The sequence below is a fragment of the Rhinatrema bivittatum genome, chromosome 8 (assembly GCF_901001135.1).
Source record: "Rhinatrema bivittatum chromosome 8, aRhiBiv1.1, whole genome shotgun sequence".
NCBI classification, from domain to species: domain Eukaryota; kingdom Metazoa; phylum Chordata; class Amphibia; order Gymnophiona; family Rhinatrematidae; genus Rhinatrema; species Rhinatrema bivittatum.
In genome coordinates this window covers 258,944,295-258,964,137 of record NC_042622.1, presented here as the reverse complement: position 1 = coordinate 258,964,137, position 19,843 = coordinate 258,944,295, and the positions used below count along the sequence as shown (strand labels likewise).

At 49.8% G+C, this 19,843-nt stretch overlaps 1 protein-coding gene across 1 annotated transcript in view; it reads right to left on the bottom strand.

Moving 5' to 3' along the window:
• Positions 1-19,843, bottom strand: part of OTUB1 (OTU deubiquitinase, ubiquitin aldehyde binding 1) — a 69,559-nt gene that overhangs the window by 43,718 nt on the left and 5,998 nt on the right. The window contains exon 4 of the mRNA XM_029614723.1: positions 11,945-12,063. Within this exon, the coding sequence (XP_029470583.1) occupies positions 11,945-12,063 (119 nt within the window). The remainder of the gene's footprint in view (positions 1-11,944; positions 12,064-19,843) is intronic.

Sequence of the window (19,843 nt, the reverse complement as noted above, 5' to 3'; positions counted from 1 at the left end):
TTTAAAATAAATAAATATACACCCTCATACAAGCTTCTCTCACTTGCTCACATACACACTTCATGAAGATTCCCTCTCTCTCACACACACCCTCCCTCGGTTTCTCTGTCATACACTTTCTCACAAAGACACTATCTGTCTCTTGCACACACACACACTTCACACAGACTCCTCTCACACACACACACATGCACTCACACACTGGCTCCCAATCTGTCAATTATACACATTTCCTCATACAAGCTCCCTCTCTCTCCCACCACCCCCACACACGCCCCTTCGATCTCTCATACACACACAATCCCTCTCCTTCACATACACACACCCCCGTCATACAAACTCCCATTCTCTCACTCACATACCTATTCCTTCATAGAGGCTCCCTCTCTCTCTCACATACTCTCCCTCTCTCAAACACCCCCTCACACCCATCTGTCTCTTGCACACACATACACACACCCCCCTTCACACAGGCTCCCTCTCTCTCTGGCACACACTTTTCATACAGGCTCCCAATCGGTCACTCATTCTCACTTCCTCACATACACATAGAGGCATCATCACGCCTTCAAACACACACACCCCTTTCCAATCTCTCTTTCTTTCGCTCACAGGATCTCTCGGTCCCTCATTCTGGGCCTCTACCGCAAGCTTTCTCCAGCCTCTCTGTCCCCTCTGTCTTCTGCAACCTGCAGCCCTGCTGGGACTCATCTTTGGTTGTGAGCAGGATGGGCTCCACGCATGGCTTGTTGGGCTTATCTTTGGACATGAGCAGAATGAGAATCTGCGTGTGACCCCTTATGACTGCTCTTTGCCACCCCTTCATGGCTGACGTTCTAGGCGATTGCCTAATTCACCTAATGGAAATGCTGGGCCTGTAAATAGGGGAACTATGATTAAAACAACTCAATACAAACCTGTTGCCGTGTGACATATTTCAGATATTTCCCTGTTTTATGAATGCCCTGGTCCAGTTTATATGAACGTAGTTTTCACTGCTGTTGCATTTTGTTTCTCTCCATAACATCATCAAATCTGTCCCTTCTTTTCTGAACATGCTACCAAAATTTTTATCCAGTCTCTCATTACCTCCCACTTAAGACTGGTGCAATCTGCTCCAAACAAGTCTCCCATTGAACCATCTCTCTCCACTACAATCTATCCATAATTCATCTGCACCACTCATCTTCCTCTAATGCTATTATGACCATGTCACTCCTCTTCTCAAGTCATTACATTTCCTCCCCATCTGCTTCCACATAAAGTTCAAGCTCCTCTTACTCACCTACAAGATCCCTCACTCTGCAGCTCCTCACTACCTCTTCTCTCCCCTATACCCTCTTTCTAAATCCCCATTCATCGGACAAGCCGTTCTTATCTGTACCCTTTTCCTCCACTGCCAGCTCAACTCGGCACCTTCCGCCTTGTTGCATCATTTGCCTGGAATAACATTCCTGAGATGGTGCGTGATGCTTCCTCTCTGGCTATGTTCAAGACCCTCCTAAAAACCCACCTTTCTAAGGCTGCTTTTAAATCTTGAAGCCTGGCTACAGCCTGCTTGCTTTTAACCATTTCCTATAATACATTTCCTGAAACCTCCTCTTTGTCTTTTGTGTGTTTTGACTAGACAGTAAGCTCCAGAGAGCAGGGATTGTCTCTTATGTGTATCTGTTTAGTACTGTGTACACAAGATCAAAGGGGTTTACATACATTCATCTAGTAGTACTATAGATATAAGTAGTCAGAGTAGTAGGGAAGGGCAGAAGCCCTTATTGTTATTTGTGTCATTCTATCCCATTAGTATGGTATTTTAATGTGCCATGCCTGTATTACTCCTGGGGAAATTCTGTGTTACACAGTTGCGCAAATTCTCCTCCCACACAAAAGTTTGCATTTGCCTCACAGAATTATATACGAGGATCAGAAAGCAGCAGTCATGGCACTGGAGGCCTGCGTGAGCCAGGAATAGTGTCTGCGTCAGATGGAAGTGAGAAAGAAGCAGTGATAGGCTGGGAGAATCGGCATTGGCCCACTCAAGTAGTATCAGCCTGCAGTGTCAGCCTTGCCCTGCAAAGCCTGAACAAAAGAGGGAGTAATAGGAGGAAGACAGCAAGCTTGGAAGAAGATAGGAGAGAGCCTGTATCTTGCTACAGAGGGGATTGCAGACAGATAGAAATCTAGGGGGTCTTGCTAAAGTGGGGGTGAGGTCTTGCTTGAGTGAGGGAAGAGGGAACTTTCTCTCTGTCTGCCTCCGAGGAGTGAAACCCAAGATGAAGGCAGATCACGAGAAAGCTGTGGGGTCTTGCTAGGGTGAGAGAAGAAAACTGGAGGAGCAGAGAAAGAGCTGGGGGAGGGTTCAGGTCTTGTGTGGAAGCAGAGAAGAGGAAGCTGGTCTTGCTAGGGGGAGGAACTGGGGAGGAGGGATCAAGCCTGGGAGGGTGGGAGGAGAGATCTTGCTGGGGGTGGGGAGAAAGAGAACTAGGGAGAAGGGGTTAAGCCTGGGGGCACAGCAGAGAGAGTGAGCTGAGAGTGCTCCAAAGAGTGTAGGAGAGAGAGAGAGAAAAGTGAAATTACGTCTTACCCTGATAATTTCCTTTCCTTTAGGACGAGCAGGACAATCTACACAAGAAGGTGATACAATCCTGCCAGCAGATGGAGACAGAAGTCGCTGACGTCACTCCTCTATATAACCCTGCACAGATATCAGAATGCCAATATTCTTGGAAAAGCCAACTGTGGATAACTAAACAACACTTAAATTGAAAAAATCAATATATTCTGAACACACTTTTTTTTTTTTTTTTTTACTTCCAGGAGACCAAAAGCACTGGGCTCAAGAAAAGCAAATCCACTGACAACAGCAGAAAAAAATACAAATCTATCAGAAAACTTCAATAATCCGGAGCCTTTAATGATTTCCAAATATCTGCTGTCCCAAAAAAAAAAAAGATGAACAACAGTAAGAGCAGTTGCAGCCCCAGGCGGTAGCGTGGACTGGCCTGCCTATCCTAAAGGAAAGGAAATCATCAGGTAAGAAGTAATTTCACCTTCCTTATCATCTAGGCAAGCCAGTTCCACCCAAGCGGGATGTACCAAAGCTATTCCCCCAGAGAGGTGGGAGGCTGCCCACGTGCCCAAAAGGACTACCCTTGCAAAAGATGCATCCTCCTGTGTCGAAACATTCTAACGATAGTGCTTGGAGAAGGTATGTAAGGAAGACCATGTTGCAACTCTATAAATATCTAATGGAGATACCAACTTTAATTCCACCCAGGAAACAGCCAGCACTAATTGAATGCACCATAATTTAGCCTGGGCAAAGGCTTCTCCTCCACCACATAGGCTGCTGTTATGATCTCTTTAATCCAACATGCAATTGCTGTTATGATCTCTTTAATCCAACGTGCAATTGTGGCCCGAGAAGCCACTCCCTCTTTCTTAAATCCCACTATACACGACAAATGATCAGTTGTCCAGAAAGGGTTAGTGAACTTAAGATATTGTATCAGAATCCTCCTAACATTCAAGGGACGGAAAACATGATAATCTTGCTCATTGTGCGACCCATCAAAAGAAGATAAGGAAATGGATTGATTTAAATGGAAGTTCAAAACCACCTTCAGCAAAAAAAGAAATCACCGTCCTAATTCAAACTGTGTCCCTCCCAGGTAATTACCAATAATAGTTCCAGTCATGAAAAAGCTTGCAATTCGGAACCTCTTCTTGCTGAACAAATCATGACCAGAAAAACTGTTTTCATAGCAGCAAACAAAGAAAGCAGCCTAAGGGGACGAAAGGTGGAACCCATCATAAAGAATATCACCAGATTCAAATCCCACAGTGGCACTGGAAAAGGCAATGGAGGCCAATCTGGAAACATCCAGATGCAAAGAGAGAAGTTTACCCTGAACATGCCCTCTGTAACAGGCCAAGGCAGCTACAGGAAAATTAGTTCTTACCTGTTGATATTCGTTCCTGTAGTACCACGGATCAGTCCAGACCATGGGTTGAGCCTCCTGTCCAACAGATGGAGACAGACCAAAACTGAAAGGGTATCCTATATCAGGACAGAGCTTACCCTGCAGCCCTTCAGTATAACCATTGGCAAAGCAGTAAAAGGTATAAGATCAAGCAAGTAACAGATTCACTATGAAACTTTGTAAAACAATCAAACAATAGAACTATTGAAGGAAACTGTGTGACTAAGCGCTCTTGCATGACTACCCCATATCATCGTGAAAGATGCTTCCGGTGCCTATGATGAGAATCCAAGAGAGCCATGAAGAGCCACAAAAAGATTTCTACAAGAAGGAAAGAACAGTAAATAGTTCAAGCGGACCGAATATGGGAGGGCGTCTGGACTGATCCGTGGTACTTCAGGAACGAAAATTAACAGGTAAGAACTAATTTTCCTTTCCCTGTACGTACCCGGATCAGTCCAGACTATGGGATGTACCAAAGCTTCCCTACAAAGGGTGGGACCGAGATAGTCCTGCTTGAAGTACCTGCCGACCGAAGGAACAAAACACTGGCGCCTGAACGTCAAGGCGGTAATGACGAGCAAAGGTATGCAGGGATTTCCACATAGCCGCCCTGCAGATTTCCTGAGGAGAGACTGCTTGACTCTCCGCCCAAGAAGTAGCCTGAGAATGCAAGGAATGAGCTTTCAAGCCCTCAGGGACCTCCCGGCCCTTACAGAAATACATTGGAGAAATCACTTCTTTCAACCACCGAGCGATTGTAGTCTTAGAGGCTCGGTCGCCCCTCTTTGGGCCGCCCCACAGAACAAAGAGATGATCTGAAATCCAAAAGTCATTGGTAACCTGGAGGTAACGTAGCAAGATGCGTTTAACATCCAAACGACGAAGGTCATTACCTCCCTCTATATCCACAGAAGAAAACGCGGGAAGTTCCACCGACTGATTGACATGGAAAGAGGAAACAACTTTCGGCAAGAAAGAAGGCACGGTTCTGAGAGAGACGCCAGAGTCCGAAAAACGCAGGAAGGGTTTTCTGTAAGACAGAGCTTGAAGCTCTGTCTTACTCCTGGCGGAGTTTTTGACCCTTAAAGCCGCCCCTGGCTTATGTCCACTTACTCCAGGGGCTTATGTCCATTTACTCCTGGCGGAGTAAATGGCATCCAAAAACACAGTCTTAAGGGTCAAGTCCTTGAGAGTAGCCCGATGGAGAGGTTCAAAAGAAGCCGCGCAGAGAGCCCGAAGGACCAAATTTAGATACCACAAGGGACAAATAACCCGAACGGGCGGCTTTAAGTGTTTAGCGCCCCTAAGAAATCGAATATCCAGGTGCGAGGCCACCGCATGGCCCTCAATGGTGCCCAGGAGGGAACAGAGAGCGGAAACCTGAACGTGCAACGAGACAACGGAAAGGCCCTTGGAGAGTCCCCGTTCAAGAAAGGTGAGAACCATAGAGACCGACGGCGAGCGTGCCGAGACACCCGCTTCTGCGCAGGCATTTGCAAAAACTTTCCAAACGTGGACATAAGCCAGGGGCGTAGACCGCTTACGAGCTTGGAGCAGAGTGGAGATAACCTCTTCTTTATAGCCCTTACGTCTCAAACGGTGCCGTTCAAATGCCATGCTGCTAAGATAGAAGCAATCCGCCTGGTCGAAAAATACGGGACCCAACCGAAGAAGACGAGGAAAGTAGCCGAGATGAAGGGGACCGTCCGTCGCTAGATTTACCAGATCTGCGAACCACGGCCTGCGGGGCCACGAGAACGACCGGTCCCCGATGAAGCTCTATTTTCCTGAGAATTTTTCCCACGAGGGGCCAAGGTGGAAATATGTAAAGGAGAATGTCGGACGGCCAAGGAAGGGCCAGGGCATCCACGCCCTCCGAGCAATGTTCCCTCCAGCGGGTGAAGAACCTGGGAGCCTTGGCATTGGCTAAGGTTGCCATCAAATCCAGGTGAGGGGGACCCCACCTGCAAATAATCAGACCCATTGCCTCCTCTGATAACTCCCACTCGCCAGGATCGAGACATTGTCAGCTGAGGAAGTCAGCTTGAACATTCTCCTTGCCTGCTATGTGAGAGGCCGCTAGGTGATCCAAGTGCCTCTCCACCCAGGCGAAAAGCTTGCTGGCTTCCAGAGCCATCAGGCAACTTCGGATACCTCCCTGACGATTGATATAGGCCACCGTGGTGGTGTTGTCCGAGAGAACACGGACCGCTTTGCGGTGGATTAGGGGAAGAAAGACCTTGAGGGCCAAGCGTACCGCCCGGGCTTCCAGGCGATTGATATGCCAACGGGACTGTCCTGGGGACCAGTTTCCTTGAGTTATTTATTTATTATTTATTTATAGATTTTTCTATACCGGGGTACGTAAAAAAACATCACCTCGGTTTACATTCAAACAGTAATACAGCATTGCGCTTTACAATTTAACATGGTAACTGAACAAATACAATACAGTATATAACTATGTATTAAAAGAATATTGTTGTTTGAGATTGGCAGACCGCCCCCCACCCGGAGAGGCTGGCGTCCGTTGTGACTATGACCCACTTGGGAGTCAGAAGAGGCATCCCCTTCAGGAGATGCGCCAGCGACAGCCACCACTGAATGTCAGAAATGGTAGAGTCAGAGAGGGGGAGGATCTCCTGGAACTGTTCGGACACTGGGTGCCAGCGGGATAACGCTTTCTGTAAAGGACGCATATGCGCAAAAGCCCAGGGGAAAGGTTGATAGTGGAGGCCATGGTCCCCAGTATCTGCAAGTAATCCCATGCCATGGGGAGCGGCAGAGAGATAAAGCTGCGCACTTGATCGGTAAGTTTGAGCACCCGAGCGTCCGGGAGGAACACCTTTCCTACCCGTGTGTCAAAGCGAGCTCCCAGGAATTCCAGGACCTGGGAGGGTTGGAGACTGCTCTTGGGGAAGTTGATAATCCAGCCGAGGGAAGTAAGGAGAGCAAGAATCTGGTCGACAGCTCGTACGCAAAGAGCGGATGACTTGGCCCGCATGAACCAGTTTTCCAGATAAGGGTGGACCAGGACTCCTTCGCGGCGGAGAGCCACCGCTACTACCACCATAATTTTGGTAAAGGTGCGGGGGGCGGTGGCAAGGCCGAAAGGAAGTGCCCGGAACTGGAAGTGTTGATCCAGAATGTGGAACCGAAGATACTTTTGATGGTCTGGTCAAATCTGAATGTGCAGGTAAGCCTCCGTTAAATTGAGGGAGGCAAGGAACTCTCCCAGATGGACTGCCGCTATCACTGCCCTCAGTCTCCATTCGAAAATGGAGCACCTGGAGGGCTCGGTTGACCCGCTTGAGGTCCAGGATCGGACGGAAGGCGTTGTCCTTCTTGGGCACGACGAAGAAAATGGAATACTGGCCGGCGCCTTGTTCCTGCACCGGTACCGGGATTATCGCCCTCAGATCCTGGAGCCTGGTCAAGATTTGGCACACTGCGGGCCTCTTGAGTGGACCGCAAGGGGAGATGAGATGAAGATCCAGTAAGTCCCGGGCAATTCTACTGTGTAGCCTTTTCCTATCACCTTGAGGACCCAGTGGTTGGACGTGATTTTGGCCCATTCCTCGTAAAACAGAGAAAGACGCCCATCTAAGTTTCGTGCGGAGGAATGGACTGGCCATATCTCATTGTGGAGCAGTCTTGGTGGTTGGGTGATGCTGACTCCCATCTCGGAAGGCACGACGGCCACGAAAGGAATGAGACTAAGACTGGGACCTGGAAGTACCACCCCGTGGGAAGGAACCGTGGCCACAGGTGTTGTACTGATGCTGTCCGCGGAAGCAGGTACACGTGGGAAAGAAAGACTTAGACTGCTTAGGGCGGTCCTCCAGCAGCTGGAGGACCGCCCTAAGCAGTCTAAGCAGCTCGTTCCAGGTCCTCTCCGAAAAGCAACTTGCCCTTAAAGGGAAGTGTGCCTAGCTGTGCCTTAGATGAGGAGTCTGCGGATCAGTTGCGCAACCAGAGGAGGTGTCTGGCCGAAACTGCGGAAATCATTGCCTTGGCCTGAATGCGAAGCAAGTCATACAGGGCATCCACGCCATATGCAATGGCGCCCTCTAAGCATTCTGCCTGCTCCGCCTCTGCAGACGGGAGGTCCTGGGTGCTGAGTAATTGTTGCATCCACCTAAGGCTTGCCTGCTGCATGAGACTGCTGCAGATTGTCGCCCGGACCCCTAGAGCTAAGACCTCAAAGATACGCTTCAGATAAAACTCGAGCTTGCGGTCTTGGACATCCCACAACGCTGTGGCGCCCACCACTGGAATAGTGGTATGCTTGGTGACCGCAGAGACAGAAGAGTCCACTTTTGGAATCTTCAGCATGTCCAGGCAATCCTCAGGGAGCGGGTAAAGTTTATCCATAGCCCTCCTGACCCGGAGGCCCGCCTCCAGGGTTTCCCATTCCCATAGGAGCAGTTTATGCATAGGATGGAAGGGGAATGTACGCGGGAGTGCCTTAAGTCCCGCCAGGACCGGGTCCGCATTTGGTGGCATTGCTGCCGTCACAGAATCATCCGGCGGAGCATCAATCCCCAATTCTTGTAGAATGAAAGGTATGAGAGGCTCCAGCTCCTCCCACTGGAATAACCGGAGGACGCGGGGATCGTCGCCCTCGAGCGGGGGGGCCTGAGCCTAAGCCTCCTCATCAAATTCATTAAGAGGGTCCACGGGGGGCTGTGGAGGGTCCACATGGAGGGGGGCTCCCGGGACAACCCGCACCCGTACAGGGCCTTGCGGATCCGGAACCGCGGGAGGGAACGGCGCGGGCATCAGAGGGATTTTCAGAGGGGGGAATTGGGGGGGGGGGGGTGTCCTCCTCCTCCTCCTGCAGGCTAGCTAAATATGATTTGTGCAATAGGAGCACAAAATCAGAAGAAAATCGGGCCAGAGATTATTTTCCTGCGGGGGGAGGAGGGGGGGCAAGGGAGTCGAGGGGGGTCCGGGGCATCCTTCTGAGTGCACACCGGGCTCAAATCGGGGGGTAAAACTGGCAAATCTCACTCCTCTGTCCCCTGTGAGGCAGAATCTGCATCAGGAGAAAAACCCAAAATGGCCGCCGTTCCCACGGTTTGCCGGGTTGGGAATGGCCTGGTCATGCGTCGTGGAGCCCGTCCCCAGGCTTGAGTTTTTGGCGCCGCCGCAGAGGGTTCTCCCCACCCGGGAGGCATCTGGAGCACACCCCATATCTCTGGGGAGCCAGGAGGCTGGCTCTCCACAGGTTAAACAAAAATTTGAACACGGCATGAAGAAAGCAGCACAGCCACGAGAGAAATCAAAAACAGCTGAGTGGGGAGTCCCAGAGGAGAGGAGCAGGAGATCGAACCCTGCTCCCTCCCTAAGAGCCAAAACCTTTCTGCCTCTGATTTTCCACTGAATTAATAGTATTTATTTACTATTTTTCTTTTTTCTTTTTTTTTAAACTGTAGAGATATAGATTAGCAGGGGAATGCGCTTCCCTGAATATGCACCCGAGGTATAGACGTCCCGGGGCAAGGCAGAAGGCTGAGGGGGAGTGACTGGCACCACCAGTATCGCCCCAGGTAAGGAGGTCACCAGGAAGGGAACCTAGGCTGAGCAAGTCAAGGGGCAAAGCCCCCCTAGGAACCCCAAGAGCGAGGGAGACATGGCTGTCTCCCTGACACAGTCAGAAACAAATTTCAATTAAAGATCTCTTCTTTTTCTATATATATATTATTTTTTTAATCAAATAAAGAACAGGTAATACTTGCTTGAGCTTGCTCCCTAAGATAGAAGCAAAGAAGAAAACCCCGTAAGGGAAGGGCAAGCTAACAGGGAACCACAGGGTGAGCTGTCTGGCATCTGCTGGAGACAGACAAATACTGTAGGGCTGCAGGGTAGGCTCTGTCCTGATATAGGATTCCCTTTCAGTTTTGGTCTGTCTCCATCTGCTGGACAGGAGGCTCAACCCATGGTCTGGACTGATCTGGGTACATACAGGGAACTGCACCTTGAGCATATTCAGAGCCAACCCTTTAATCAAACCTTCCTGCATAAAGTCCAAGATTAAAGATACCCCTATTTTAAGAGAGTGACATGCGTGCTCCTTGCACCATTTCTCAAAAATTCTCCAGACTTTGACGTAGACCAAAGAAGTAGAAAATTTTCGAGCCCGTAACAGGGTGTTCACTACCAGCAAAGAATAACCACGTTTCAACAGCCAAGCCCTAAGGGCCAAACCATAAGACAAAACTGATCCAGATTTTCGTGAAAAATCGGTCCCTGATGCAGAAGGTCCTTCCGCACCAGTAATCGCAACAGTCTATTGACTATCAGATCCTGGAGATCTGCAAACCATGGTCTATGTGGCCAATCCGGAGCCACCAGAAGAACTACAACATGATGTCATGCTATGTTTTGCAGTAACCTGCCAATCACTTGCCATGGAGGAAACACATAAAGCAAGTCTGTCTTCGGCCATGACTGCACAAGGACTTCGATCCGAAGAGCTTTGGAGTCCCTCCTTCAACTGAAAAACCGCTGAACCTTTGTATTGTCGTGGTTTGCCATTTGCTAGAGCCAGAGAATACTGGCAGGCTGATGTCAGTGCAGGACTATAGATAGGAGTGACGTCAGAGAGTCAGTGATCTCTGTCTCCATCTGCTGGCAGGACTGCATAACTCGCTTATGTGGACTAGCCTGCCTAGACGATAAGGAAACAGGGGATTGGGTTCAGTCTGCTCAGGCAGAAAGAAAGCTGGGGGGGGGGGGGGGGGGGGGGGGGGGGGGAGAGATGGGAGAGGGGTCAACCCTGGTCGGAGTGGGAAGAAGTGAGCAAACAGGAGGATTAATCAGAGAGGTAGGAGAGAAAAAACATGGGAAAAAGGATTTGATCCATAAGAGGGAGAGATCTGGGGAGCATCATTGAGCATAGGTAAGAGCAATTTTGAGGGCCAGACCTTATTGATTGGAAAATTCTGCACAAAAAATTAAAAAATCTGCATCTTTGAATAATAACTTTTTTCACATTGTATTATGATTTACCATTCAAAGACTGTGATTATATTGTTTTATCTGAATAAAGTCTACAGAATTTAAAAATATTATGTGCAGAATATTTTTATATTTTTGCACAGAATTCCCACAGGCATACTGTATGGATGGACAGATAATTCAAACCAAAATACAGCCGCCAGAATTTTTGTAGAAGTCAAAGCTTCAAACCACATAAGACCTATCTTAAGACAGTTATACTGCCTATCAGTTGAAAACAGAATCCAATTCAAAACTCTATGCTTTATGTTTGGGTGTGTTAACTATATGGCTCCTGTTACCTTTCCCAGCTTTGTTTTCCTAAACCCTAGCAAGAGAACTCTGTTTTTCCCAAATGCCCCTTCTTTCCTCCCCACCTCTGGCTGCCACTAGATTAACCTGCAGTGGACTGCATGCAACAGCTGCTTCATCTCCAAACTCTGGAACAAGATACCCTTTTCCTTATGCCAAGAGACTTCTTACCTCACCCTTCAGGAACAGAGCCAAGGCCTGGTTATTCAGCCAGACCTTCTCCTAGCTCCACCTCCAAACTGTGACAAAACTACGAGAGCCAGTAAAGAAAGCTCCAATCATTCCTTGACTGGCAGACCCAGCATGATCCTCTGGCGATCCCTCTTACTTAAGGACTTCCCCTGCCACATGGCGCTAGGTTCCTACCCCCACCCCCCCCCCACAATTGCATTATTGTATCTTTCACTTATCCTAACTCACATTCCACTACCACCCTTAATTTCCTATTTCTCCTATACTCCAAAAATATCCTGACATGCCCTCCTACATATTACCTTATCTAGGTTATTTACATTGTAAATTGTTCAATATTGTAATAAAATCTAATTGTAATCTTGAAAACTTCTTAGTACAAGCAGAATATCAAATGTGTATAAATAAGTAAATAAATCAATAAGTCTTGCTCCCTTTTTCTCCAGCATGCTTACCGCTGCAGCTCCTTGCTGTCATCCAGCAGGGCCTCCAGATGAGAAAAGCCGAACGCCCGGTAAAAGCAGTTACCATCCGGGCGTGTCTTTCGGATGTATGTGTACTTTTTGTGCAAATCCTGATGAGAGCAGGGGACAAAAGAAAAAACAAACAAACAGGAGTATAGTGAAATGATTAGAAGGATCCGCCACCCCCACTTTACCCTGTTCACTCCTTTCATGCTGCCAGATTCTTCACATAAGGCTTGGGGGTAACCACGGAGCGGCAGTTACTAAGATAAGAAACTTGCTGGGCAGACCAGATGGACCATTTGATCTTTTTCTGCTGTCATTACTTTGGGGCCGATGCAATATGGTGCGCTGAGCCGAGCGCACTCTTAACGTGCAGTTGGACGCGGGTACAATAGGCGCTAATCAATCCCCTAATGCAGTGGTTCTCAACCTTTTTTCGGCCGGGACACAGTTCTCACATGCGTGACACACTGGACATGTGACCGTCACGGGGCTATTTGTAAACATACACTCTGCATCCACGGGAACAACCTTGACCTTCAGCAATGGATGCAGAGGAGAACTAGGGCATTACCCATAGAACTCACCATGCTAAAAAAAAAAAAGATATTCTGGTTCTGATGACATCTCAATAAAAGCAAAACAAACTCCCTTTACTACCAGGCACAATAGCCCTCCTTATTAAAAGGCAATAATTTACCACTGATGCATATCCTATTGAGAAAACACAACAAATAAGATTCATACAATTACCTACATGCTAGTAAAATACCTCACCTCGGTCACACACACAGAACCGACTGACACCAAGTACAGAAAGACCACACATTATAAATATGGAGACAAACTGGAATGACAAACCAAAAAAAGCCACTCTTTTGCATGCAGTGCAAACCTGGAGAAACCTGGAGAAATGGAAAGAAAAATATAGCACCTAACAGAGTCAGTCACAGGATCTGCAATAATGCACAGAAATTAATCTGCAAAAAGTTACCCCTGCATTATGGAACACATAACAACCCTATCTATGAAAAGGCAACACTAAAAATATTAAATCAAGTCCTAAACACTAATACACCTCCTATTAGGAAAACAGAACAAGCCAAGCTGCTATAGATCCCCACACATAAATAATTGTAAGGTATATTAATAAATGTTTCAAAACAACTGATGAACAGAATAAGGTCAAGCAATTAAAACTCATAAAAATTATTTAAAATTGTCCAAATATCAATAAAATTTCAAAAACAGCAGACACATAATACGCAATAATTAAAATGGCAGTCAACCAAGAAAAATAAACTTAAAATGCCACCTTTACTTACCCTCTCCAGCAACTCTCCTACTCCTTTCCCTTGAAGGCACATACCAGGAGCAGCAGCGGCTGCTGAAGCTCTGTCCTCACGGTCCTCTTCTTTAGGGCCCACAAGTCACTCACATGCACATACCCCAATTAAACCCTACAACCAGTCTGTCTCACACACAGACACCAGTCACCTCCCTGCCCAGTCTCTCTCCCACACACACACCCGTCACCTCCCTGCCCAGTCTCTATCTCTCTCACACAGGAAAATTGGTTCTTACCTGCTAATTTTCATTCCTGTAGTACCACGGATCAGTCCAGACAGTGGGTTGAGCCTCCTGTCCAGCAGATGGAGACAGAGAAAAACTGAAAGGGTATCCTATATCAAAACAGAGCCTACCCTGCGTCACTTCAATATAAATTATCAAAGCAGAACCCCAATGTAAAAATGAACTAGAGTAAGATCAAGCAAGTAACACAACTTTAACAATCAAACAGAACCTAAGGTTCAAAGCTAAGTAGACGCTCTTACATAGGAGATAGTATAATGAGTACCTCCGGTGCCTTGTAATTCAAGTAGGCAGAAACCAGTTCCAGATCCTGTGAAAGAAAACATTCGAGCAGACAATTACGAGCAGACATATCAAGGGATGGAGTCTGGACTGATCCGTGGTAGTACAGGAATGAAAATTAGCAGGTAAGAACCAATTTTCTTTTCCCTGTACGTACCCGGATCAATCCAGACATTGGGATGTACCAAAGCTTCCTTAAACAGGTTGTGACCGAGACAGTCCTGCTCAAAGCACCTGCATACCGAAGGAGCCCAATACTGTCGCCCGGACATCAAGGTAATAATGAAGAGCCAAAGCATGCAGAGATTTCCAAGTCACTGCCCTGCAGACTTCTTGCGGAGAGACCGACTGACTTTCCGCCCAAGAGGTAGCCTGTGAACGCAAAGAATGAGCTTTGAAGCCCTCCAGGACCAGCTGGTCTCAACAGATATATTCCGATGCAATCGCCTCCTTTAGCCAGCGAGCAATCGTAGCTTTAGAAGCCTTGTTTCCCTCGTTTAGAATACTCCATAGGACAAAGAGATGATCAGAAACTCGAAAGCAGTGCGTAACCTGTAAATATTGCAGCAGTACTCCCTTTATGTCAAGGTGCGGCAGGTCACAGACAGAAGTGCCTGCAACTTCCTCAGCGGAAAACGTACGGAGTTCCACCAACTGATTGACATGAAAGGAAGACACGACCTTTGGCAAAAAAAACAGCACCTGAAGCTCGGACACCCTCCAGGCGGAACAGATAGAAACGAGGAAAACCGTCTTAAAGGCTAGATCTTGAAGCGCAGCCCGCTGGAAGAGCTCAAAGGGCGCCTCACAAAGGACCTGGAGCACCAAGATGAGACTCCAAGAAGGACAAGTAGCCCGGACAAGCAGATTGAAAGCTTGGCCCCTTTGAGGAAGCAAACGACATTCGGGTGAGACACCACAGCATAATCATCAACAATCTCCAGAAGAGATCTGACGGCCGAAACCTGTATTCTCAAAGAATTGAAAGACAAACCCTTGGAAAAGCCATTCTGTAAGAAAGAAAGAAAGAACATGGGATACCGGAGACTTACGCGCCGACACTCCAGACTTGGCACAGGCCGACTCGAACACTCTCCAGACTCGGACATACGCGAGAGAGGTGAAAGGCCTAAGGGACCGCAACAGTGAAGAAACAACCTCTTCTTTGTAGCCCTTCCTCCTCAGACGCTGCCGCTCAAAAGCCAGGCCGCTAGACAAAAGCGAACCGCCTGAATGAAAAATACTGGACCCTGTCGGAGCAGATCTGGGAGGTGCCCGAGCCGGAGAGGAGCGTCCGCCGCGAGGTTCACCAGATCCACGAACCACGGCTGCTGAGGCTACTCCGGTGCTACGAGAATGACAGGTCTTGTGGAGTCCTATCCTTCTGAGAACCTTACCTACCAGAGGCCAAGGTCAGAACACGTAGAGGAGAACATCGTGGGGCCAAGGAAGAACCAGGGCATCCACCCCTTCGGAACAGTGCTCCCTTTGGTGACGGAAGAATCTGGAAGCCTTCGTGTTGCTTAGAGTGGCCATCTGATCTAGATGAGGGACCCCACACCTGTGCACAAGCAGATCCATTGACCCGTCAGACAATTCCCACTCTCCGGAGTCTAGACGTTGCCGGCTGAGAAAGTCGGCTTGGAAATTCTCTGTCCCCGCTAAGTGGGAGGCTGCCAGCCAATCCAGGTGACGTTCCGCCCAGGCGAACAGCTTGCTGGCTTCCAGGGCTACCGGACGACTCCTGGTGCCCCCCTGCTGAATGATGTATGCTACAGTGGTGGTATGATCGAAAAGGACTCGCATCGCCTTGCGACGAATCAGGGGAAGAAAGACCTTGAGCGCCAGACAGACCGCCCGGGTCTCCAGACGATTAGTGTGCCACGGGATTGTGCCAGGAACCAGCAGCCCTGCGCAGACTGAGCTTGACACACCGCTCCCCAGCCGGAGAGGCTGGTGTCCGTTGTCACAATGATCATCCGAGGAGTTTCCAAGGGCATCCCCTTCAAAAAGTGGACGGGAGAAAGCCACCACTGAATGTCGGCGATGGTAGCATCGGAGAGCAGCAGGGGCGTTTGAAAACTCCTCCAAGACTGGCTTCCAGTGGGACAGCAAGGTTTTCTGTAAAGGACACCTATGCGCAAAAACCCAAGGAACCAAGTCTATAGTTGAAGCCATAGAGCCCAGTACCTGGAGATAGTCCCAGGCCGTGGGAACCAAGAGAGACATCAAATGTTGCACTTAATCCATGAGCTTGAGCGCCCGAGCCAAGGGTAACAGCACTTTGCCCATGTGGATGTTGAATCGGGCTCCCAGGAATTCTAGAACCTGGGAGGGCTCGAGGCAGCTCTCGAAGAAGTTGACTATCCAGCCAAGGGAGGAGAGAACCGATAGAACTCGGTTAACTGCTGTCACACCCAGTTCCTCTGACTTCGCTCGGAGCAGCCCGTCATCCAGGAATGGATGGACCTGAACTCCCTCCTGCCGGAGGAAGGCTGCCACCACCACCATCACTTAGGTGAACGTGCGGGGCGCGGTGGCTAGACTGAATGGGAGCGCCCAAAACTGATAGTGTCTGTCCAGAATGTGGAAACGAAGAAACCTTTGGTGTTCGTGCCAGATTGGGCTGTGAAGGTAGGCCTCTGTGAGATCTAGAGAAGCGAGATATTTGCCCATGCGAACTGCCGCTATGACCGCCCTCAAGGTCTCCAGGCGACCATGGGGAACCTTGAGACCCTGTTGACCCTCTTGAGATCCCGGAGTGGCCGGAAGAAGTCATCCTTTTAGGGGTCAGAGCGCTGTCCGGATCCCTGCTTGTGTTGAGGAACTGGGACTATGCTGTCGGGCATCTGGCACACTGCCGGATGCTTTCGCACTGAGAGGCCAAATAGAGGTCCTGGAGATCCCGAGCAAACTCTAAAACGTAACCTCTTGCGAGCAACTCGAGGACCCACTGATTTGAAGTTATCTTGGCCCATTCCTCGAGAAATAGGGACAGATGACCACCTAAGTCTGGAACGGAGGAATGGGCCGGCCTCATTCCGTTGCGAGGGCTAGGAAGCGGGGCCCTGGTGGGTGGTGTCACGGAAGGGTCTCTCGAAAGGGCTGGGACCATGCCTGACCCCTAGTGGCAGCATTTCGCTGAAAAGCACCCCAGGGCCTGGATCCGCACTGGCCCCAGAAGTGTAAGCGCAACGGAACAAATGACCTGGACCATTTGGGGCGGTCCTCCAGCAGCTTATGCATCTTATTGTCACCTAAGGAATTAATAAGCTGTTCCAGGTCCTCACCAAAAAGCAACTTACCCTTGAAGGGGAGAGTGCCCAATAGGGCTGTCAAAGTGGAGTCTGCAACCAAATTTCTCAGCCCAAGAAGGCATCTGGCAGATACCATGGAAATCATGGCTCTGGCGTACACCCGGAGAAGATCGTAAAGGGCGCCAGCCCCATACGCAATTGTGCCTTCCAGTCTCTCTGCCTGTTCCGCCTCTGCAGACGGAAGGTCCTGGGTGCTGAGTAATTGCTGAACCCACCTGAGGCTTGCCCGCTGCATGAGACTGCTACAGACTGACGCCCAGACTCCAAGCGCCAGAACTTTGAAGATCCTCTTGAGGTGGAGCTACAGCTTCCGATACTGCAAATCCTGCAACGCCGTGGACCCCACCACGGGAATGGAGGTACGCTTGGTGACTGCGGACACCGAAGCATCGACCTTAGGCACTTTCAGCATCACCAGGCACTGGTCAATGGAGTGAAAAAGGAAAAGTGCGCAGTGGAGCCTGCTAGGACCGGGTCCACGGTGCAAGAAGACGAAGGAGTGGGGGGCTCCTCTGGGGGAACATCAATTCCCAGTTCGTCCGGTACAAAGGGATTGAGCAGTTCCAGCTCCTCCCTTTGGAACAGCCGCAGGACCCGTGGATCATCGCCATCGACCGGTGTGCCTGGAGAAACCAGGTCAGCATCAGGATCCGCATCCGGTATGGGGGGACGGGTGAGGGGGGGTCCGGAACGCCCGATACAGTCCTGATCCTAGTAGCATCCTGAGAATCTGGAGCCCTAGGGCCTGTCTCGTGCCCACCCGAAGAATCTTAGCCGGGGGGGGGGGGGGGGGGGGGTAGGGCCTGGGAGGGATCAATGTTTTCCTCCAAACTAGTCAGCAAGAATTTATAGAACAATAAAACAAATTCAGGGGAGAAAATGGTACTGAATTGTGCCAGGCCCGAAGGGAGGGGAAGAACCGCAGGGGGGGGGTGTCAAAAACCGGGCCCGGAGACCCCACGGGACTGAAATCGGGTGGCGAGGAGTTAAAATTTGGCTCTGCAGGGCTTGTATTAGCATTGAGCTCCGCCGACAAAATTGCCGCTGTTCCCGCGGGTTTTCGCTCGGGAGCCAGCCTAGGAGCGCGTCTCATGGCCCGACTGAGCTGGAGAATTTGTTACTGCCCCGGAGGGTCCCTCTCCTCCGGCGAGACATGCAGTGCAAAGCCCGTCGCGGGAGAGCCGCGATTCAGGCTCCCCACCGGCAAGACAGGCAAACAAAAGTGGCAAGACTCCGTGGGGGGGGGGGGGGGGGGCAGGGCACCACGCTGGAGTCGTGAGGAGAAACGGCAGTGCCTGGCTGACCACGAGCTGAAGCCAGGAAACAAACCCTGCTTCGCTCCTTCCCCAGAAGCCGATTATAACGCTGCCGATCACCTGTAAGTCTGCTTGTCTGCTTGAGAGAATTAAATCCTTTATTTTTGTTTGAGCTGTAGAACTTTAGGCAGACAGGGGAGCAAAGCACCTCCTTACAATGGGTGCAGACTAGGCAGAGAAAAGGGGGAGTGACTGGACCATCAGTATCACCCATGCAGCCAGGCTCTAGGTAACCGGGAAGTGGGTCCCAGGCTGAATACTCAAGGGGACAATTCCCCCCTGGGACCCAGTAAGAGCAAGCAGAAAAACAAGTCTCACTTTAAAACTTTACCCTTTTTACTTTCTTTCTTTCTTTTTTAAATTGGAATATCAATAATTGCTTGATCCAGAATCAACCCAGTGGGAAAGAGAAGAGAAAGGAATCCCGAAGGAGCTGAAAGAGAGAAAACTAGGGAATCGCACGTTCCACTGTCTGAATCTGCTGGAGACAGAGAAATACTGAAGGGACGCAGGGTAGGCTCTGTCCTGATATAGGATACCCTTTCAGTTTTTCTGTCTCCATCTGCTAGACAGGAGGCTCAACCCACTGTCTGGACTGATCTGGGTACGTACAGGGAAACACCCATCACCTCCCTGCCCAGTCTGTCTCTCACACACACCTCCAGTCACCTCCCTGCCCAGTCTCTCTCTCTCTCTCTCTCACACACACACACCCCAGTCACCTCCATGCCCAGTCTCTCTCTCTCACACACACCCCCAGTCACCTCCCTGCCCCAGTCTCTCTCTCTCTCACACACACACCCCAGTCACTTCCCTGCCCAGTCTCTCTCTCTCACACATACCCTAGTCACCTCCCTGCCCAGTCTCTCTCTCTCTCACACACCCCAGTCACCTCCCTGCCCAGTCTCTGCCTCTCTCACACATTCGTTACCTCCCTGCCTTGTCTCTCTCACACACCCATCACCTCCCTGCCCAGTCTGTCTCTCACACACACCCCAGTCACCTCCCTGCCCAGTCTGTCTCACACCCCCCCCAGTCACCTCCCTGCCCAGTCTCTGCCTCTCTCACACATTCGTTACCTCCCTGCCTTGTCTCTCTCACACACCCATCACCTCCCTGCCCAGTCTGTCTCTCACACACACCCCAGTCACCTCCCTGCCCAGTCTGTCTCTCACACGCACCCCAGTCACCTCCCTGCCCAGTCTGTCTCTCACACGCACCCCAGTCACCTCCCTGCCCAGTCTGTCTCTCTCACACACCCCAGTCACCTCACTGCCCAGTCTCTCTCTCTCTCTCACACACTTTGATTAGAGCCCTAATGCTGTGTTTCCCTTTAATTTCGCAGTGGCAGATTTCCCAGGGCTGCAGCTGCCTTCTTA